The sequence below is a fragment of the Oncorhynchus mykiss genome, chromosome 8 (genome assembly GCF_057628025.1).
Source record: "Oncorhynchus mykiss isolate SJ-2025 chromosome 8, ASM5762802v1, whole genome shotgun sequence".
In the NCBI taxonomy this organism is placed as follows: Eukaryota; Metazoa; Chordata; class Actinopteri; order Salmoniformes; family Salmonidae; genus Oncorhynchus; species Oncorhynchus mykiss.
In genome coordinates, this window is record NC_143029.1 from 13,234,000 (window position 1) to 13,256,536 (window position 22,537).

At 43.8% G+C, this 22,537-nt stretch overlaps 2 protein-coding genes and 1 pseudogene across 4 annotated transcripts in view; 2 read left to right on the forward strand and 1 right to left on the reverse strand.

Annotated features, from left to right (window-relative positions):
• Positions 1–171: 171 nt before the first annotated feature.
• On the reverse strand, positions 172–2,572 carry LOC149981396 (integrator complex subunit 7 pseudogene; annotated as a pseudogene). 2 transcript variants are annotated; one of them, XR_016497598.1, is made up of 2 exons: positions 2,465–2,572; positions 172–539 (listed from the first exon to the last, which is right to left on the reverse strand). The product of XR_016497598.1 is annotated as an integrator complex subunit 7 pseudogene, transcript variant X2 (transcript). The 2 variants fall into 2 exon arrangements; XR_016497597.1 differs by lacking the exon at positions 2,465–2,572 and having other exon boundaries at positions 172–700.
• A 95-nt stretch (positions 2,573–2,667) lies between these two features.
• On the forward strand, positions 2,668–15,570 carry dtl (denticleless E3 ubiquitin protein ligase adapter). Its single transcript, XM_021611566.3, has 14 exons — positions 2,668–2,952; positions 3,381–3,485; positions 3,598–3,690; positions 3,817–3,878; positions 3,987–4,107; positions 4,469–4,534; positions 4,947–5,062; positions 5,166–5,239; positions 5,479–5,582; positions 5,858–5,962; positions 7,531–7,643; positions 7,785–7,874; positions 13,008–13,146; positions 13,436–15,570. Exons 1-14 carry the CDS (start codon positions 2,901–2,903, stop codon positions 14,122–14,124), a joined length of 1,929 nt encoding a protein of 642 aa, XP_021467241.3. The 5' UTR covers positions 2,668–2,900; the 3' UTR covers positions 14,125–15,570.
• Positions 15,571–15,656: 86 nt separating this feature from the next.
• The window catches only part of LOC110529414 (serine/threonine-protein phosphatase 2A 56 kDa regulatory subunit alpha isoform), a 75,693-nt gene continuing 68,812 nt past the window's right edge, over positions 15,657–22,537 (forward strand). Inside the window, exon 1 of the mRNA XM_090242593.1 lies at positions 15,657–16,888. Coding sequence (XP_090098719.1) covers positions 16,744–16,888 — 145 coding nt within the window. The 5' untranslated portion in view covers positions 15,657–16,743. The remainder of the gene's footprint in view (positions 16,889–22,537) is intronic.

The following is a 22,537-nucleotide window of genomic DNA, read 5'->3' on the forward strand; positions in this document are numbered from 1 at the left end:
GTAGGCATCATGCCAAATAGCATTCAGCTGCCAAAAACTGTCTGTGTTGCGTACCAATGGGATTCTAATATCCATTATTGTCCAGGGGAGAGGCTATGAGGACTATTCTTACCAGCATCCCCATTGACAGGCCGACTAGCCCAAATCTGAAACGGAGCCTGACCTCAACGCTAATCTTCACCAAACCCTAAACCTAATTTTAACCAATTTGAAAATGTTATATCTGTTTACACGTCAGCCACGCCCCTTAGTTTCCCTCCGTTGCTACAGCTACCCATTTGGGGATGTCGATGAGCGAGGAGGCGGCCAGCTGGGTGAAGGTGTGCAGGGTGACAATGACCATGGGTGTGTAGGGGTAGGAAGTGACCAGCTGCTGAAGCAGCTCCCGGCTGCTGGAGGCCAGGCTGCTGGAGGCCAGGCTGCTGGAGGCCAGGCTGCTGGAGGCCAGGCTGCTAGAGGCCAGGCTGGCAATGTGGTGCATGTGCTGCAGAATAGGGATTAGCTTCAGTTTCAGGTCCACCGGGGACCTGAAACCAGAGCTGTGGAGGAACAAGAGCATAGTGAAACATAGCATGGGCCAACGGGAGATCACAAGGGGTCATGTTCAGTTGGCATGAAATGGAAGAAAACGCTCAGAAACCAGGAGGTACTATCTGAACTTGTCCAATGGAACGTTTCAACAGGACTCTGTTTCAAAAACTTTGTAAATAACAAGGTGCCAACAAACAATGCATACAAAGTTGTATAGCGGCAGAAGAAGATATTGGGTAGTAGGGAGTAGGCTATTTAATTACGTTTTTTACTGACCACGTTTATTCTAAAAATGTCTGTCCTCACTCTGGTAGCCTATGGACAAACATTACAAATTAGCTACGTGGTGAGTTGATGCCTATTCGGCAGCTAGTGAATTGATCATGCTACTTTGTATGCATTGTTTGTTGGCAACCTTGTTATTTACAACGTTTTTGGAACAGATTTCTGTTGGAACGTTCCACAAATTATACCCACCCAGTCAAGAGGTCTGAATACTTTCCGAAGGCACTGAATGCAATATTTCGGAATCAATTGTCTGAATTGTGAGACTAATGATGACCATCTTGCAAATCTGAAACACATCTACTGTGTGGAATGTGGACTAAACCACCCTCATAATAATCAAGCTCTAATGGAAAGACAAAGAGAGCAACATGCCATGACACCCGAGCATGATTGCTCTGGTCACAGGGTTGTTGCTGTGGACCGAGAGGTAAAGTCAAATTCAGGTTGGATAGTCGACGGATATTTGTCTGTAGTTTTCCATACGTCCACCAACAGCAGTTACGGACCGTCAACATAGTGACAAATGTAATTTTTCAAATTTCAATAGCTCTTTATTAACCATTACTCCTAAAACTTTCAAACCTGGTTGTAGCTAACCCGATGGCAGACACACACATTGCACACACTTTTTTTTGTCTATTTACATCTCACACCATTTAAAATTATTTATTTACATTTCTGAAATTCAATAGCGTCTTGTTCATGTGACCCATACACCTCAAACATGGTTCATAATGTACACTCTGTGGGCCAACACATTGCACACCCTTTTGTTTGTCCATTTGCATCTCATGAGATTTTATGAGAATTTTTTAAAGATTCAAATTTCAATAGTTCCTTAGTCTTATGACCTACAACCCTCAAACTACTTTCAGAAAATCCACTGAGTAGCCATGTAGCACAACCTTTTGTTTGTCCATTTTTATCTCACACGTTTTAACATTCATTTTTAATGTTTCGAATTTCAACAGCTTGTGTGACCTACCTACAACCCTCAAACTATTGTCAGAATATCCCCTGACAAGCCTTATATATTGCACACCCTTTTGTTTGTCCATTTTAATCTCACGCAATTTTACATACTTTTTTCAAACTTTCTCATTTCAATAGCTCCTTGGTCATGTGACCTACTGACCTCAAACAAGGTTCAGAACGTCCACTGACTACCCTTCTATATTGCACACCCTTTTGTTTGTCCATTTTCATCTCACAAGATTTTACATTAATTGCCTGCTCTGCTCCCCTGAAGGACAGTGTCATTCACACACCTATTCATTTGGGCCTTCTCTTTTGGGGCCTTCCTGAACTCCAGGTAGGCCCCATTGACCTGGTGACCTCCGACTCCAGGCCTATACTTCCAGACCGCCTGCGCTATCCCTGGGCCTGAGACCTACTCTCCCTACCCGGTCAACACCCCTCTTACTGGGCATCACCGAGTCTCAGCCATCTCGATAACCTTGTCCACAAGCGGAACCGGGGCATCCACACTTAAGCACCCCTCCCCGGACTGGGAGTGTCTGAATGTAGCTAGCTAGTTTTAGTTTGTTTATCACTGTGACGAATAGCAAACAAGCTATCTTGTCATTTTAATTGTAGTAGCTAGCTTAGCAAGCTAGTTGCTTGATGACTGGTTAACTGTACACACCTTTGTCCAACTCCATGAAAGCTGAATTTGTATCAAATGATTGTTCCCCATAACCAGCCTCTGACAAGAATGGACGTGCAGTTAAAAGCGACATTGCTTATACTTTAGACTTCACGTGAAATAACTTTATATTCTCTTCAACGGTATAAACTTGAAACTCATTCCACACAAAGGTAGACAGTGACGTAGTACAGGAAGTATAAGCTTTCCAACCAATCAGCGAGTGTGATGTAGGTTTCGCGGGGGATTCGTGTTATATTTATGTTACTTAACAACAACAAAATATACATATATATATATATATATATACATATATGTGTATGTTACTTCAGTTCGCGCGAATGGGGAGCCACGAACTGATGACCACCGCACAGAAATCCATCTAAAAAAAATCGAAATATTAGAAAAATCGGCTAGCTTCAGCTAAGTTACAGAAATGCTTTTTCGCTCCATTGTCGACAGAGGAGTCCGTAGACGGAGGTGCAATGGTAACAATGTCAACTTATAGTGATCCAGACAGTATTCAGTCTGGTTTGACTCTTATTAACGTTAACTAGCTATAACTTTAGTTAGCCTAAGTAAGCTAGACGTCCACTTCAGCGTTGTTGGCTACTAGGCTGGCCATTGTGTGTCGACTATAGCTAGATCAATCTACTCAGTCGATTGTTAACTCGTTCATTTAAAAAAAAAATAATAATATCCTGATCATGTTACTATCTTATTTAGACTCGATGGCATATTTTCATTTAATAGATGTGTCTTGTTAATTGTTGTTGTGGGAAGTACTGGTGGCTAGCTCTATAACTAATGACTAACGTGCATAAGGATCTACTCAGGCCGGACGGGGTTTAGGGTGGCTCTCCATACAGTATTACACTGCATGTTCCTGAGTGGCTATTTGTTTATTTCCCAACAGACCTCAACCCAAAATACAATTTGTCCTCTCTGCTGGACGGCTACCAGTGTGCCCGTCATGATGAACACATCACATACGGGAATCCGGGGGTCGCCTTCGCTACAGGTAATACAATAAATATTGTACTCAGTCTTTGAGGGGCGACAACCATTAATCACTGTCCTGATTTCGTAATTTATTTATTTGTTTTTACTGCTTATTTTCCTGTCGATTTCAGCCCCGGGGCTGCAGGGCGTCCTTGCAGTGGCCAGTGAGGAGGGAGTCCTGAGGCTGTACAACACAGAGAACCGACAGAGTCCACTGCTGAAAGGTATGTTATGCCTGAGTGACAGAATCGCAGCTGTTTGAATCACCAGTCTAGCTTGTTTTTTTGTTGGACCATGAAACATCATCAGAGGCCAATTGAGGTACAAACTTAATGTATTCTATTCCACAGAATGGTTGGCACATGATAATGCTATCTGTGACCTTGCTTGGGTGCCAGGGGAGGCTAGCTTGGTGAGTAGACGTTTTTCCTGGTTGTTTCACACAGTGATCAGACTAGTATTTTTTTATAGACATTTTGTAGGACACATGATAAAATAATGTTTGTATTTTCACCATCAGGTGACCGCGTCAGGTGATCAGATGGCCAAGCTGTGGGATGTGACATCAGGGGAGCTCCTTGGTAGCTTCAAGGGGCACCAGTGCAGCCTCAAGTCTGTTGCATTCACACAGCAGGAGAAAGGTACATTTCTAATCAATTCAATATAACTTTATTGCCTCAGAGTGGCAGCACATGATACATTGTAGACATTCTTCCTGAATGCAGAGACACTGCTTGCTCCATCGAGTGTATGGTCTTTCAGACTGTACATGTGTACAGCCATGCCACAAATATTTGATTAGCCGGAAGCATCATCACTGACCACTGACAGCTCAGCTACTGAAAACAAAGCTCTTCTTAAACGACTGCTGCAGAGTTTCTGTTTTACCCCAGGAGACCCCATGCTTTTTAGGCCAAATACACACTTAGTTTTTTGTGTCCGGACACTTCTTCATGAGTAACCATGGTAACCGTCCACTCTGGCTTCTCTCTTCTCCCACAGCTGTGTTCTGTACTGGGGGCCGAGATGGGAATATTATGGTCTGGGACACAAGGTGCAGCAAAAAAGGTAAGGCCAGATATAAAAGTGATTACGCTTTTCTTTAGTGTAAACAATGTTTGAATTTTTCAGTGAGTAATCTTGAAACCCGGAACTAAAATCTTGGGTTATTGCATCAGATGCTTGATTAAGTTCCGCTGGGACACGTGTTAGAAAATATACTACAACGTGGAGCGATAGCAGGCCGGTAGCTCCACTCCCCTCTCTCTGCAAGTTGGCCAAATGTCCCCTTTCCGAAATTCGAAAAGAGGCGTACACCTGTCAAAATTATCAGTTACAAAAAAATATGTGCACCGGTACAACGTACCTTGTTAGTCATCGCATCCTACAGTTTGTTGGCAGACGCTACTATACCAGTTATGTTATGTAGTCTGTCCAAAAGAGATTATTCGGTGAGTAATGGAGTTTGTTTTTCCCTCAGATGGCTTCTACAGGCCTGTAAAGCAGATCAGTGGAGCTCACAATAAGATGGACAGAAACACACCCTCTAAGACAAAGAAGAAACGCCCCGGCACACGCGGCATGGACCCCTCTGTGGTGAGTGGTAATACCCTAATACCCTTAACTGACTCGGTGTCAGCTTTGTTTTTAATGTTGAATAGGGGATTGGGATAACTGATTGTCTCCATCTCTCTTGTAGGACTCCCAGCAGAGTGTCACGGTGGTTCTGTTCCAGGATGAACACACACTCATCTCCTCAGGTGCTGTTGATGGGTAAGAATAATCTAATAACACAGGACCATATTCATTGAGACACACCGTAACATAATGTTTTTCAACGGGAAACTAAAGCAAGCATTTTGTATTAGACAAATTCAGATGGTACCACCCTGTTTCCTTGTTTTTTTTGCAAACTGAACATGACCAGATGACTGTCGTAAGGATGTATGTGACGCCTGCATCACGCAGAAAGATTCTGACATGAATTGTGACGTATTTATCCTCCTAAACAGGATAATCAAGATGTGGGACCTCCGGAAAAACTACACAGCGTACCACCATGACCCCATCCCACTCCAGGCGTACCCGTACCCAGGGACTAGCACACGGAAGCTAGGTGGGTTTTCTCAAACATGGCTATGGCCCAATTTGAATTCTTCAAAATTGCATCTTCCCTATGTTGAATTAGACTAATAATTTGTCAGACCTCACTGGATTGGTAAAAGGTCTTTGGTGTCTGGAACTCCTACTTTCACCTAGTCAACAGTATCAGATCAGTGATTACTTCAAGGAATGAAGGAAACATTTTACAAGTATTCAAATAGGGCCTAGGTTGAGTCCATTTTTGGGGTTTCCCAGTGTAGAACCTAGCCTATGTTGTTTGTGTGACAGGTTACTCAGGGCTGGTGTTGGACTCCACTGGCTCCAACCTGTTCTCCAACTGCACTGACAACAACATCTACATGTTCAATGTCAGCGGGCTGAAAACCAATCCAGGTAAACAAATGATCCATACAAAGCTCATTCTATGTCATTCTGTTTCTATGGCTACATCCATCAGAAGCATGTCTGCATTCAGCCCATGACTTTGTTTTATAGCAAGTTAGTTACCACCCATTCACATTCAGCTCGCCATTGTTTCATTCTGCCAGTACCACTTTTTACCACCAGATGGGGCTGCACACTACTTCTGTTCAGTTGAGGCTATTTGATGTATGTCTGTCAGTTTGGCAAAAATGCCATACTTTGGGAAGATTAATTTTCTTAAATAGCTAGTTGTACAGCATGGGGTTGCCAACCTTTTCAAAATATTGTGTGTAATTCCCCTTTTATTCCAGATGTGGCTGTTTTAATTGCACATTTAGCAAGTGAGGAATGTGCTGTCTAATGTGCCGGTCCAGCGATGGTTCTGTACTGCTCATTTAATGGCAAAGTTAGAAAATAATAGATAAGGATATACCTCTGCCAGGTAAGCCTACTTTTCAGTTAACATTTTAATTGAGAAGATTTTGGGGATAGTATTTCTGTCAACCCACAAGATGGTTGTCACATGCACTGGCTGGCTACGCATGGACAAACACGCGCACCACACAGACAGACAGGGACAATACTACTGGAAATTAATTATTGTGTTAAGTTTGGCTTTTTAAACCAATATTGACAAACTAAGTGTGGGATAATGTCAATGTTGCGTTGATTAGATATTAGCTGGGAACTAATGGTGTCTGATATTTGTGAGATTTATTTATGACAGTTTGTGGTGGAACACCTGAAAATTGCATGTACTTTCAGAATTGTTTGGTGACCATCGACCTGTTGGAGACCCCTGTTGTACAGCATGACCACTGTTGTACAGCCACATAATGAATTTGTCTACTGTCATTCATGTGCCTGACACGTATCATAATAAATCGTCTTTACAATAGCCCAGAGGTTGTTGAATGGCTGAGTGGGTACCTCCGTGTACAAGAGACTGTCTGACTGAAAGATGAGAAATAACTCAGTGTTGTTAATGAGTCATCAAAGTCTGGGTTGTGTTCATTGGGACATGCAACAGAAAACAATTCAGGTTTCAATGGAAAGAGAAAATTAGCCGTTCTTATTGGACAAGTCCAGGTAGTCCTCCCTGTTTCACTCAATTCCCCTTTGGTGCTTTAATGAACTGATCGTGTGTATGTATTGATATTTAGTTCTGTCCTTGATGTTCTTGTCTATTAATGTTCTGTATTATTTCATGTTTTGTGTGGACCCCAGGAAGAGTAGCTGCTGCTTTTGCAACGGCTAATAGGAATCCTAATAAATACCAAATACGGCCCTGGTATTGTTTGCAACCACTATTCCTTAGGAATTAGCCAAGAATGTGGCCCAGGGGGCTTTGACCTACCATGTGACCAGTCTCTTGACCAATCAAGAAGTAATATATGGAGAGCCTCTTCAGGATCCTATTTGTTGACCACTTTGTGTATTCGCACTGTGTACTCTGAACAACTGAAATGTTCTGGTGGTTTCAATGTCTAGTTCTGTGCAGGTTATTCCTGATGTTCATACATGTCTTTCTATTGCAGTGGCAGTCTTCGGTGGTCACCTCAACTCCTCGTTTTACGTGAAGTCCACTGTTAGCCCCGACAACCAGTTCCTGGCTAGTGGCTCAAGTGACCATCATGCGTACATCTGGAAGGTGAGCTGCCATTTTGATTTGACCAATCCAGTGAAAACCTTTGAAAGGCAGACTGATAGACAATGGCTGACAAATCAACATGCTTTGACTATTCTATCCATGCATTAATTAGTGTCTTACCAACTTATATTCCGATTTCAGATCTCCGACCCAAAACACCCTCCCATGATGCTTCAGGGCCACAGCCAGCAAGTGACCTCCATAGCATGGTGCCCCACAGATTTCACAAAGGTGAGATCTAAGATTTTGTCAATGTTCACATAGCCAGCGTGATTTCAGATGAGTTTGAGAATACTCATCCTACAGCGGCCAGGAAAGATACCCTTTAAGCTGCCTTTATATCCGTTCTGTGTCCCTGGAGAAAATGTTTTGTTTTTTATTTATTTATTTATTTATTTTACCTTTATTTAACCAGGTAGGCAAGTTGAGAACAAGTTCTCATTTACAATTGCGACCTGGCCAAGATAAAGCAAAGCAGTTCGACAGATACAACAACACAGAGTAACACATGGAGTAAAACAAACATACAGTCAATAATAAAGTATAAACAAGTCTATATACAATGTGAGCAAATGAGGTGACACTTGTAAAGGCAAAAAAGGCCTTGGTGGCAAGGTAAATACAATATAGCAAGTAAAACACTGGAATGGTAGTTTTGCAATGGAAGAATGTGCAAAGTAGAAATAAAAATAATGGGGTGCAAAGGAGCAAAATAAATAAATAAATTAAATACAGTTGGGAAAGAGGTAGTTGATAGGGCTAAATTATAGGTGGGCTATGTACAGATGCAGTAATCTGTGAGCTGCTCTGACAGTTGGTGCTTAAAGCTAGTGAGGGAGATAAGTGTTTCCAGTTTCAGAGATTTTTGTAGTTCGTTCCAGTCATTGGCAGCAGAGAACTGGAAAGAGAGGCGGCCAAAGAAACAATTGGTTTTGGGGGTGACTAGAGAGATATACCTGCTGGAGCGTGTGCTACAGGTGGGAGATGCTATGGTGACCAGCGAGCTGAGATAAGGGGGGACTTTACCTAGCAGGGTCTTGTAGATGACATGGAGCCAGTGGGTTTGGCGACGAGTATGAAGCGAGGGCCAGCCAACGAGAGCGTACAGGTCGCAATGGTGGGTAGTATATGGGGCTTTGGTGACAAAACGGATTGCACTGTGATAGACTGCATCCAATTTGTTGAGTAGGGTATTGGAGGCTATTTTGTAAATTACATCGCCAAAGTCGAGGATTGGTAGGATGGTCAGTTTTACAAGGGTATGTTTGGCAGCATGAGTGAAGGATGCTTTGTTGCGAAATAGGAAGCCAATTCTAGATTTAACTTTGGATTGGAGATGTTTGATATGGGTCTGGAAGGAGAGTTTACAGTCTAACCAGACACCTAAGTATTTGTAGTTGTCCACGTATTCTAAGTCAGAGCCGTCCAGAGTAGTGATGTTGGACAGGCAGGTAGGTGCAGGTAGCGATCGGTTGAAGAGCATGCATTTAGTTTTACTTGTATTTAAGAGCAATTGGAGGCCACGGAAGGAGAGTTGTATGGCATTGAAGCTTGCCTGGAGGGTTGTTAACACAGTGTCCAAAGAAGGGCCGGAAGTATACAGAATGGTGTCGTCTGCGTAGAGGTGGATCAGAGACTCACCAGCAGCAAGAGCGACCTCATTGATGTATACAGAGAAGAGAGTCGGTCCAAGAATTGAACCCTGTGGCACCCCCATAGAGACTGCCAGAGGTCCGGAAACAGACCCTCCGATTTGACACACTGAACTCTATCAGAGAAGTAGTTGGTGAACCAGGCGAGGCAATCATTTGAGAAACCAAGGCTGTTGAGTCTGCCGATGAGGATGTGGTGATTGACAGAGTCGAAAGCCTTGGCCAGATCAATGAATACGGCTGCACAGTAATGTTTCTTATCGATGGCGGTTAAGATATCGTTTAGGACCTTGAGCGTGGCTGAGGTGCACCCATGACCAGCTCTGAAACCAGATTGCATAGCAGAGAAGGTATGGTGAGATTCAAAATGGTCGGTAATCTGTTTGTTGACTTGGCTTTCGAAGACCTTAGAAAGGCATGGTAGGATAGATATAGGTCTGTAGCAGTTTGGGTCAAGAGTGTCCCCCCCTTTGAAGAGGGGGATGACCGCAGCTGCTTTCCAATCTTTGGGAATCTCAGACGACACGAAAGAGAGGTTGAACAGGCTAGTAATAGGGGTGGCAACAATTTCGGCAGATAATTTTAGAAAGAAAGGGTCCAGATTGTCTAGCCCGGCTGATTTGTAGGGGTCCAGATTTTGCAGCTCTTTCAGAACATCAGCTGAATGGATTTGGGAGAAGGAGAAATGGGGAAGGCTTGGGCGAGTTGCTGTTGGGGGTGCAGTGCTGTTGACAGGGGTAGGAGTAGCCAGGTGGAAAGCATGGCCAGCAGTAGAAAAATGCTTATTGAAATGTTCAATTATGGTGGATTTATCAGTGGTGACAGTGTTTCCTATCTTCAGTGCAGTGGGCAGCTGGGAGGAGGTGTTCTTATTCTCCATGGACTTTACAGTGTCCCAGAACTTTTTTGAGTTAGTGTTGCAAGAAGCAAATTTCTGCTTGAAAAAGCTAGCCTTGGCTTTTCTAACTGCCTGTGTATAATGGTTTCTAGCTTCCCTGAACAGCTGCATATCACGGGGGCTGTTCGATGCTAATGCAGAACGCCATAGGATGTTTTTGTGTTGGTTAAGGGCAGTCAGGTCTGGGGAGAACCAAGGGCTATATCTGTTCCTGGTTCTAAATTTCTTGAATGGGGCATGTTTATTTAAGATGGTTAGGAAGGCATTTTTAAAAAATATCCAGGCATCCTCTACTGACGGGATGAGGTCAATATCCTTCCAGGATACCCCGGCCAGGTCGATTAGAAAGGCCTGCTTGCTGAAGTGTTTCAGGGAGCGTTTTACAGTGATGAGAGGAGGTCGTTTGACCGCTGACCCATTACGGATGCAGGCAATGAGGCAGTGATCGCTGAGATCTTGGTTGAAGACAGCAGAGGTGTATTTAGAGGGGAAGTTGGTTAGGATGATATCTATGAGGGTGCCCATGTTTAAGGCTTTGGGGAGGTACCTGGTAGGTTCATTGATAATTTGTGTGAGATTGAGGGCATCAAGTTTAGATTGTAGGATGGCTGGGGTGTTAAGCATGTTCCAGTTTAGGTCGCCTAGCAGCACGAGCTCTGAAGATAGATGGGGGGCAATCAGTTCACATATGGTGTCCAGAGCACAGCTGGGGGCAGAGGGTGGTCTATAGCAGGCGGCAACAGTGAGAGACTTGTTTTTAGAGAGGTGGATTTTTAAAAGTAGAAGTTCAAATTGTTTGGGTACAGACCTGGATAGTAGGACAGAACTCTGCAGGCTATCTTTGCAGTAGATTGCAACACTTTTGGCAGTTCTATCTTGTCTGAAAATGTTGTAGTTTGGAATTAAAATGTCTGAATTTTTGGTGGTCTTCCTAAGCCAGGATTCAGACACAGCTAGAACATCTGGGTTGGCAGAGTGTGCTAAAGCAGTGAATAGAACAAACTTAGGGAGGAGGCTTCTAATGTTAACATGCATGAAACCAAGGCTATTACGGTTACAGAAGTCGTCAAAAGAGAGCGCCTGGGGAATAGGAGTGGAGCTAGGCACTGCAGGGCCTGGATTCACCTCTACATCGCCAGAGGAACATAGGAGGAGTAGAATAAGGGTGCGACTAAAAGCAATAAGAATTGGTCGTCTAGAACGTCTGGAACAGAGAGTAAAAGGAGGTTTCTGGGGGCGATAAAATAGCATCAAGGTATAATGTACAGACAAAGGTAAGGTAGGATGTGAATACAGTGGAGGTAAACCTAGGTATTGAGTGATGAAGAGAGAGATATTGTCTCTAGAAACATCATTGAAACCAGGAGATGTCATTGCATGTGTGGGTGGTGGAACTAATAGGTTGGATAAGGTATAGTGAGCAGGACTAGAGGCTCTACAGTGAAATAAGCCAACAAACACTAACCAGAACAGCAATGGACAAGACATATTGACATTAAGGAGAGGCATGCTTAGTCGAGTGATCAAAAGGGTCCAGTGAGTGGAGAGGTTGGTTGAGGGTCACGGCGATTTAGACAGCTAGCCAAGCCAACCGGTAGCAAGCTAGCATAGGATGGAGGTATGTTGTTAGCCACCTCTTGCGTTCGGTCAGTAGATTAGTGGGGTTCCGTGAGGTAGAGGGGATTAATCCAAATCACACAACAACAACAAAAATAAGAACCGTAGATATAGTTATAGAGGCCCGAGAAGAAAACATAATAATAATAATAAAAATAAAATTTTCCGATTGTCTATTCAGATAGCAGCCGGTAAGACAGCTAACGGTTAGCGGGCCGCAGATGGGCGTTCAGGTAACGTCGCGACAGAGGAGCCAGCCGGATCTCCTTCAGGTAGATAACGTCGGCAGTCCAGTTGTGAAGGCCCGGTGGGGCTCCGCGTAGGCAGTGAAACGGGTCCGGATAGGTGACTGCAGCCCAGGAGTGAATGATGGAACTCAGGAGTGATTGACGGAGCTGGCTAGCACCGGAACAATCGATGTTTGCTCCGGAATCGACGAAAGCCGACTGTCATACGGATAGCAGCTAGCTAGCTGTGAGATCCGGGTATGAATGTCCAGAGAGCAGTTGAAATCCAGGGACATGGAGAGAAAAATTGGTCCGGTATGTTCCGTTCCGAGCCGCGCTGCGCCGTACAAAACTGGCGATAGATTTTCGAGCTAAAGGATAGCTGATGACCACAAACCGTGGTTAGCTGAATACTAACGATTTACCAGTAAAGAAGCTAACTAGCTTCTGATTAGCTTCTGGATTAGCTTCTGGGCTAGCTCCTGGCTAGCTTCTGGCTAGTTTCTGGCTAGCTTCTTGGAGTTTCTGGCTAGCTTCTTGGAGGATTACAGATCTGAGGTAAATAATAATTTTTTATAAATATAAATTGGTGAGGCTGGTTGCAGGAGAGTGTTTAGAAGATGAGTTGATGGAAAATAAAAATAAAATGTATGTGAAAAAAGTTGTAAATATATATATATATACAGGACACGACAAGACGAGGACAAAAGACGTCTGAACTGCTATGCGATCTTGGAGAACTAGGAGAACTGTTTGATCTGCTCATTCTAAATATTATTATTTTGCCATAAAACAGAATTGTGGTAGTTGAAGTGGTCTGGAGGTGGAGGTGCAGGTTGGTAGCCTGGGTAGACCAGACTAAAAGCAGTGTTCACCATTGAAACAATGAGTGCAGCATTCAGTCTGGTTTAATCAGGCTAGGAGAAGTGCAAGTTGGGGCCCTGTGTAATGTCATGTTCTGTCTTGGCAGATTGCTTCCTGCTCTGATGACAACACCATACGGATCTGGCGTCTGGACCGGGGTACAGATGGAGGAAAGTCTTCTGTCGGAGAGGCCAATCTGGTGGGCTGGGCATGTCCTAAACCTGCCACCACCATGCCCAGTCCAAGTGAGTACCACTACTGCTGCTATCTATCAGTAGAGAGGGGGTCCATTAAATGTGTTACATTCCAGTCAATTAAAGAATTGGATAGTACATGGTTCATCTTTACTAAAATGGCCTGATGAGGATTGGCAGTATCTAAAATTCCATATCCATTGCGGTGGTTACCATCCGCAAATGCTTTTACTGGTCTGTATAGCCTGTATATTTCCAAGCATAACAAAGATGACCATCTCCAATGATTCTTGAACAAGCTGAACTCTTGATTGAAACTAAAACTCTGTTTCTCTCTCAGTGCCTTTGAACCAGGCGGAGTGCACCCCAGCCAAGAGTCCCCGGCCAAGGCATCTGGGGGCCCTGGCCTCCCCCCAGCCTGCTGCCTGTGCCCCCAGAGGAGCAGACCTGCCTCTCGCCTCAAGCACCACCGCCGCCTCCCCCCTTCAGACCCAGGGCGCCAGGGCCACCCTCATACGCCAGAAAACGCCCTCCATCAGCAACTGGTTTGCCCGGACTCCCGGGGAACAGACCTCCCCTCCACTCCGCAAGGTGCTTAGCCCCTGTCCCATCCCTACCCTTTCCTCGGAGAGGACGGCCAAGCGCCGGCTGGAGAATGGTGACAGTGGGGCGGCAGGGGGCTGTGAAGGTTCAGGGGAGTGTGACTGCATCACAGGGCTCCACCCTGCAGCCAAGAGGAGCCGGGGACTAGCAGGAGTGTGCTGCCCTAGCCAGGAGCCACCTCATGCGGCCACAGATAGGAGCGAGGCTTGGGGAAAAGCAGACCTCCAGGTGGAAGACCAGAGGCCTGTCCCAGCCACACAGGCTGACAAGGAGAAGAGCTCTCCAAAAGGGGCAGACTGGTTGTCAGCAATGAGCCAGAAGCTGAGGAAAGGTGTGGGAAAACCCAGCAGCATTCCCAGAAGCACCAGTGCCCCCAAGAGGCAAGATGGCAGGATACCGACCTCACCAGTATACACAAGATCCTAAAATTACAAGTTGACCAGAAATGTATGAAGTCTATTGATGTTCTTAACAGGATTTGCGCCATCTCTTGGACGTGTTTTTCATAATGTGATAACACATGGTGTTCCCAATGTAGAAAAGACATTGATGTCTCTTACTGCATAACCAGGAACCTGTTATCATTTACCTTTCTGCTGTTCCTTCCTTCTCCCAGGCAATGTCCTCTCCCTCCTGGGCAATGCGCTCACTGAAATCCATTAAGAAAATATCTTCCTAGTTCCAGCGAAGGACTCGGGAGTGATCAGCTTGGAATGAAAGGGTTTTCTCCATGCTGATTCAGAGAGATAATATTTATATTTGTAATAAAATAGATATTTCCTATATTTGTATTTTAATTTGGATCACTGTTTAACATAGAAAAATATTTTTAAAGATATGAGGGTTGATTCTTAACCTTAATATACCCAATATTGCACCCTTTTGAGGATCCTTACAATGAGTTGTCCACTCAACATAGAAGACAAACTTACAAGAGATTCCTGTTCTCACGTTTTTATTTTGTACATTCACTTTGTATACAATGATCCGCTTCCCCTCCGCCAATCCTAACCTTAACCATTAAATGTGTCTAGGGGCAACTTCACCCTACACCATTCATGTCTGCACAAGTTTGAATTCCAGTCTTGGTTCCCCATTCTGAATAATTAGCTGTGTCACTACCATATCACACTATAAGTCATGAGTATTCACAAAGGCCATGAGACTAAAATTACCATTAGTAAAGTCTGTCAGATTACCCTACAAAATATTTAGATGATAATGCAGCAAGCAAGTCCCTAGACATGACAATACTTACAAAAGTACATTAAAACCAAACTTTGGGTGAGTTAGTAGTGTTGTTAGTACTACATTATAACAGTTCACAGCCCATGCAATGCTGTTCAAAGGTTTCTGACACTGGTCTCCAACCTGTTTTTCCAGAATACTTTCCACTTCTGTTGTTGTAACTTGACATGTGTTTGCACTGTGTTAATCCTGTCTTCACATACACACATTTTTACTGAAAGGAGACTAAGAATGCATGATAGTTTGTAGTCCTGTCAACCTGCAACATTCTTTTGTGTCTGTCTGAAACATGGATGTCTGGTGTCTGAGCTAGTGCCTCCATGAGAACATTTTCTTCTGCTCTCTGCATGTGATCACATGTGCAAAGGTTAGCATGCTACTAGTGCTGGGGGCTTACAGAGGATCACATGATTGTGGGGTCAAACAATCTTTTTAACCTCACACCACACTGTTGGATCTCTGCTGCAAATATAGGTGACATTAATTGGATGTTAATGGATAAATATAGTAAGTGATGTAATTGCCTGGCCTCAAAAGAAGCACTCGTCTGAAATGACAATGTTGACATGTTTTGTTTATATGGACACCGTATCCTGCCTATTTATAAACGTTTCCAGTTGCCAATTTACTGGTATTTGTTTTCTGATCATATTGTCACATGGTTTAGAGCCCAGTCTTCAATTGGTTTTAAAAAAGGCATGAGCATGCCTGTTTCAACATTTTGGTTGGACAGTGCAGCTGTCTGTCAAAGACGTAAACTTTTGTCACAAAATGCAACCCGACAACGATGTACTCATAAAGCTGTTAATGGTTGCACTGAGTTTGCAGTGTGGCGGATTTTTACATGGAATTGTGTAATCTAATAAATCGAAAAAGTTATTGACGTCCGAGCACAAGTAAAAAGTGATTATCGGTGTGTTCAGTGCAACTCGATATTTCCGACTAAATGGACACGGGAAAGTACTGAACATGACTCCATTGGCGCCGTGGTTCTTCCGATATACGAACGTTGCTGAGTAGTTCGAGGTTGCCAGACTTCATTCGTCCAGACTGTTTTTTCATTTTGACAAAGCCAACTGCTGCTAGAAGACACGGAATACAATATTTATTTTTCTTGTGGAAAATAGTATGAATTTCATCATGACAGTTCGCTTTAAATTGTAAATGTTCATATTATCTAGTTAACGGTACGTTTTAACGAAGCAGCTAGCCAGATAGCTAACGTTAGCCAAGCAGCCAGCTGGCTAGCATTAGCATTTTTTGTCTGTCATTTAAAAAGCTAGCACTGACAGCTAGTCTTATGCTAGTTAGTATAGGTGTTCTCTCTGAAGTAGCTAACGTTAGCCGGTTAGCTATACAAATGACAATTATAGCAACAGGTTGCTATATTGCAGAAATTACAATTTAAATATACCCAGCAATTTAGTTAAGCAGTGTTTCTGCTGTCAGTCTATTAGCTAACGTTTACCTAGATACGTTTTCTCAAATCTGTCATGAGTTGGCTGGCTTGTTGATACGCGTAGCGTTAGCTAACGCTAGCTAGTTTTCTAAACAGCTCGCTGGACTCAACAAGCGGGACGAAAATGCGGGATTTACATGGAAACTGATTAACTAGCAAGCTTCAGTGGATCAAACAAGCAGAAGGTGTTTTTCAAAGTTTGCTGCTTACGCCATTTCAAGTTGCAGAAGATTTTGATGCTCCTGAACTGGGAGACATAGACCACTTGTGGGAAACCCTAAATCTATCGTTGGTGCACATGTCCAAAAATACTTTTACGATACAGTTGATGCTTCAAAATGTCGGCTATCTCTGCGTCTGAGAAAGTGGACGGGTTCACGCGAAAATCAATGAGGAAGGCCCAGAAACAGAAGAAATCTCAAGGGTCGTCCCAGTTCCGAACTCAAACTTTTACCGAGCTTTCACCCTTGCCGCAGCTCAAAGGTAAGAAAATAAAAAATGCTTCCTGAAATAGTCTCAAGTGAAAGGGTAGCGGTGTTGACACTTCCCGTTTACTGTAGCAAACGTGATCAATACCTGACGTAGTTGGACATTAACTATTTTCTACCAATCTGTACAGTCAGATGGTCTGTACAGAGATAAAAATGTGTTGGTCAATGAAACGCGGAAGCTTTGGGTAGCTAATGACAGTTGCATTTTCAGCCTCTGTTCTTTGGCACCTAGCTGTGATGTATGCTCACAGGGAGGACTGAAGTGCAATCCTGGCAAAGTAGACTACTTCGAGAGATTGATCTAATTGCTGATACTTTTGTGTATATTGTGCACTGCCTACGTTTTAGCTGGTATGAAATCCCCGTCACTGCCTGTCAATTTCTCCACTCAGAAATAGCACCATTGTTATTTATGCATGGTAATTGCTCTTTTGACAGCTATATATTTTGTACAGTGCTACTAGTCACGACGCATCTGGATAGTTGTTGGTTATTTTCCTGTACAAGACATAAGGCCAGACACATGCATTAATTTATGTTTTGAATCCATGAAAACTACAGAGCCCTCTAAACATCGGCCTACTACATTAACTTTATATTGTTTGTTTTGGTAAGGAGAAGCCTGCATATGAATGAAATGTTGCTTTCTGAGAATTTAATCCTAGCTGGAGAGTGATATTTTGTACACCTTGGCAGCCAGTAGAACTGTAATGTAGCCTATCTGATCTATACTGAACAAAAATATGAAACCAACATGTAAAACCAACATGTAAAGTGTTGGTCCCATGTTTCATGACCTGAAATAAAATATCCCAAAAAATGTTCCATGTGTACAAAAAGCGTATTTCTCTAAAATGTTGTGCACAAATTTGTTTACATCACTGTTAGTGAGCCTCTCCTTTGCCAAGATAATCCATCCACCTGACAGGTGTGGCATCTCAAGAAGATGATTAAACGGCATGATCACCTTGAACTGGGGACAATAAAAGGCCGCTCTATTGTTGTCACACAACAATGCCACAGATGTCTCAAGTTTTGAGGGAGTGTACAATTGGCATGCTGACTGGCAGTAATGTCCACCAGAGCTGTTCAATTCTCTACCATAAGCCGGCATCAGTGTTGTCTTAGAGAATTTGGCAGTACATCCAACCAGCATCACAACCACAAACCAAGTATAACCAAGCCAGCCCAGGACCTCCACATCCGGCTTCTTCACCTGCGGGATTGTCTGAGACTAGCCACCCGGACAGCTGATGAAACTGTAGGTTTGCACAACTGTCAGAAACCGTCTCAGGGAAGCTCATCTGCGTGCTCGTCGTCCTCACCAGGGTCTTGACTTGACTGCAGTTCGAATTCGTAACCAACTTCAGTGGGCTCACCTTCGATGGCCACTGGCACACTGTAGAAATGTGCTCTTCACGGATTAATCCCAGTTTCAACTGTACTGAGCCGATAGCAGACAACGTGTGTGGCGGCAAGCGGTTTGCTCATGTCAACTTTGTGAACAGAGTGCCCTATGGTGGCGGTCGGGTTATGGTATCGATGGCAATTTTAATGCACAGATTCCGTGACAAGATCCTGAGGCCCATTGTTTGTCATTCATCTGCCGCCATCACCTCGTGTTTCAGCATGATAATGCATGGCCCCATGTCGCAAGGATCTGTACACCACTCCTGGAAGCTGAAAATGTCCCAGTTCTTCCATGGCCTGCATACTCACCAGACATGTCACGCATTGAGCATGTTTGGGTTGCTCTGGATCGACATGTACAACAGGGTGTTCCAGTTCCCGCAAATATCCAGCAACTTCGCACAGCTATTGAAGCAGACTGAGACAACATTCCACAGGCAACTCTGTGAAGGAGCTGTCAATACTGACCGGTTTTCTGATCCACACCCCTAGCTTTTTTAAGATGTCTGACCAACAAATACATATCTGTATTCCCAGTCCTGTTAAATCCAAGATTAAGGTCAAATTAATTTATTTCAATTGACTGATTTCCTTAATTTGAACAAAAATATGTTGTGTTTATTTATGTTCAGTGTAGTTTCTGTCCTGGGCCTTGAATGTAGTGGCAGATTGCTAAGTTACAGGTAGCCTTTGTTTTACTCAGAGGTTCTTCAATATGGAGACTTGACATAGAACAGTGACAATGAAGAATGTTCACCTTACCTCATATAGTGCAACATTGCAAGTTAGTTTCACTGGAGGGAATGGAAATTGTATGCTGCCAGTGCATTGTTACTGTTAAATCTGAATCTGTTGCTATGCCCTGCAATTTTTTGTTTTATAGGACATTTCAAGCTGGATACTATAACAGTTGCCTCAAAATGAACATTTCCAAGGTCAAATTCCTCAATCCAAACCGTTTTCAGACACAGTGAAACCTGTAGCTAGGGATTACATTGCTTCATGCTCAGCAGTATTATTAGGATTGAGAGAGCGGTTCAGAATCCAAAACCGCTTGGCACTTAAGTGCATACCTCTTTTTATTCTTCATTCAGCAATTATGCCAAATTCATTCCTGGCTACACATACTGAATCTCAATGACACGTGTGAATTGAGCACCAGTGTTGAACTTCTCTTAGTCAATCCACACTTTGCATGATCAATAGCTTGGTTATTATCTGATGAACTCCTAGTGTGTGTGTGTGTGAGAGAGGGAGACAGTCTGCTATATCTGGGGCCCTGTATGGGGCAGTGAAGATGGGACTGAAAGCCTCACACTGTAGCCTAAATGAGGTGATTGTGGTGTGCGTTTTAAAAAGCAGGGTAGCCACCCAAGTATCAGGATCCAGCCTGGGTAGTAATTGTTCGTTCAACCATCATGAATTATTCCTGATGGGAGAATTGACTAGATAATCCAAACCAGGTCATTTGTACAGTTCATTAAAGGAAGTTGATCCCTCCACTCCCCAAATGCAGCTACAAGGCATCTGTGTTACAATGACAATTTTATCTTTAATGTTTATGCAGAGTAATTTATTGAGCCCCAATAGAGAATTATGTGTCGCTGAAGCCTTTCTGGGAGAGAAATGTCAATGTATTCAGGAATATGAAAGGAGTCCATATTGGAAACTCAAGAGTCATGGTATGAGGGAAGACTGCTGAAACTTAATTTGTTAAAGCAAAACCTCTTACTGACTTCAACAGTCAAGTTCAGACAAGTTAGCCTGCCAAAAATGATGAGGGGGAAAAGTGCAGACACTGAACCTTGGGCCTACATGGCATTGACTAGGCTAATGCTGCTTATGGATTGAGGGAATGTTTGACTTGTTTATTTGTGACTTTTCACCTTTTTGTTTGGTTAGAAACGTAATGTGCCATTCTACACTACTCTGAATAAAGTCATTGATGGATATTACAGATTTTATTTTACCTTTTATTTAACTAGGCAAGTCAGTTAAGAACAAATTCTTATTTTCAATGACGGCCTAGGAGGCCTGTTCAGGGGCAGAACGACAGATTTGTACCTTGTCAGCTGGGGGGTTTGAACTTGCAACCTTCCGGTTACTAGTCCAACGCTCTAACCACTAGGCTACCCTGCCGCCCCGTGTGTCACAAGCGGCCCCACACCTGCAGGACCAGAAGGACTGGTGCCGAGGTAGAGAGCCTAGGGGGCTTCGGGCTTCCCTCGGTGGGGTGGTTTCCCACCTGCGCGCCCCCCCATGACCCATGACCTGCAGCAGCAAGCTTCCTCTCCTAATCTTTAAACTCAGAGAGGGAGGGGGGTGGGTATGGAGCACATGATAACAGATGATCTTTCTCCTCTGTTTGAATGTAAATTGACTACTAATGCCGATTTAGAAATAAAGTTGATCAGTAAAGTTCTCAATTAGTCTATTTTATTAGTGTTTAGTAGCTAGTACTAACATGGTTAACTAGCTAGTATGTGGTTTCATGGCCCTTTCGATTCTGCGAGATAGTTGTAGTCAACCATAACCTCCTAGGCTACTCTTGTCTGAATGGGTGGCATTTTATTAATGATGTCGCCGACTGGTTCAGCTCTGGGCGATAATGCTGGAGTGACTCGCACCCCTTGAATGGAGGATTGTGTAGGGGAGGGGGTTGGTATGTGGGTGGAGTGTTTTGTCGGGGGCAGTATTCCAGGCCAGTGACGTGTTACTGCTTGTATGCATTGAGAACCTTTTTGAGACTCAGAAAACTCCCGACATGAACTCTGAGGGAGTACAGGATGAACAAAGTGGGAGATAATCAGATGTGCACCATGTTGCATAAGGACAAAGAGGTGGGGTTTGGGCATCGGGGCAGTTCAAGTACAAAGAAATGTGTGACGTGTTTTCAGCATTTCTGACAGAATGACCTGCAGAATGAATAGCTGTGCAAGAATGCATGTCTATTTGAGTGACGTGACAGTAATTAGGCACAGTGGTTGGGGGTGATGAGGGGAGCTAACTGGACTTCTTGGTGAGGTTATGATCGCCATGACAGGGATGCTCGTGTGTCATCAGACAGGATTCTGATTCACCCCACCAGCTCTCTCGCTCTCCCTCTCTCCTTCCCTATTTCTCTGGAGCAGAGACCTCATCCTACCGCTCTTGTTTTGGCTAACCTAATCTGTCTGTTCTTCTGATCCCCATCTGTATGCCAGTGAGAGTAATCGGAGAGGTAGCCTAATGTTGTCTTGAGTGAAATGGGTTGCACAGTGGACGAGTTGCTCACCTCTTGTGTAGGTAGTGTGGCTAGGCTCTGATGTGTTGATTTGAGCGCTGGTTGTTATGGCAAATTTGGGACAACTTATTTGTGGTTATCGCCGTGTGTGGTTGTTTGACTCTGCTCAGGTGTGGGCCCCACACAGAGGTTTACGCCTCTCTCATTTGATTCATGACTGGTTTCGTCAGTGGTTCCCAGGAATGCTTCCTGCCTACTCCCCAGAGGACTCACTCTGGTTCCCCTGTTGTTCCCAATCAGCTACAGGTCGATTTGCTATGTCATTCACGTTTAAGTGTTCCCTGGGTATTAAGATGGTTAGGTGAAGGCCTGAACTGTTTTGATTTCTGTTAAATCCATATCCCTGACAGGGAGCGATGTGGTTGAGTACCTCCAGTTTGACATAATTGGCTTAGCTGTGTCTGCACAACACTGATAGGGGAACGACAGCTTTGGTTTCATATTTAATGCCTCCATCCTCACATCACCTCTGTGTAAAAATCATTTTACACAAATAATTAGCAATTTTATTAATGTTGTGAAAAGTGTTTTCTTCTGGTATAGTCCTCAATAAGCCCACACAACATGGGCATATTTCCTAAAAAATAAACAGCTTGGCATTGCTCATATTTCTTGACGCATTCTAATAGGCTACCCGACATAACTTAATGGCATTATTACAGTTTAACCCACAATCTATGCATCATGACAATAGCCTAAATGTGAGTTTTCTCAGCTTCAAGTTCCTTGGTATCCACATCAACAAACTAACATTGCCCAAGCACACCATGACAGTCACGAAGCGGGCACGACAAAACCTATTCCCCCTTTGGAGACTGAAAATATTTGGCATGGGTCCTCAGATCCTCAAAAGGTTCTACAGCTGCACCATCGAGAGCATCCTGACTGGTTGCATCACTGCTTGGTATGGCAACTGCTTGGCCTTCGACCGCAAGGCACTACAGAGGG

Bases quoted from the DNA above. Each gene is read 5' to 3' on its own strand.
- dtl (XM_021611566.3), top strand. From the start codon at position 2,901: ATGCTTTTTCGCTCCATTGTCGACAGAGGAGTCCGTAGACGGAGGTGC. The intron at 3,691-3,816 runs GTATGTTATGCC...TCTATTCCACAG, and splicing joins ACAGAGTCCACTGCTGAAAG to AATGGTTGGCACATGATAAT. The intron at 7,644-7,784 runs GTGAGCTGCCAT...TTCCGATTTCAG, and splicing joins ATCATGCGTACATCTGGAAG to ATCTCCGACCCAAAACACCC.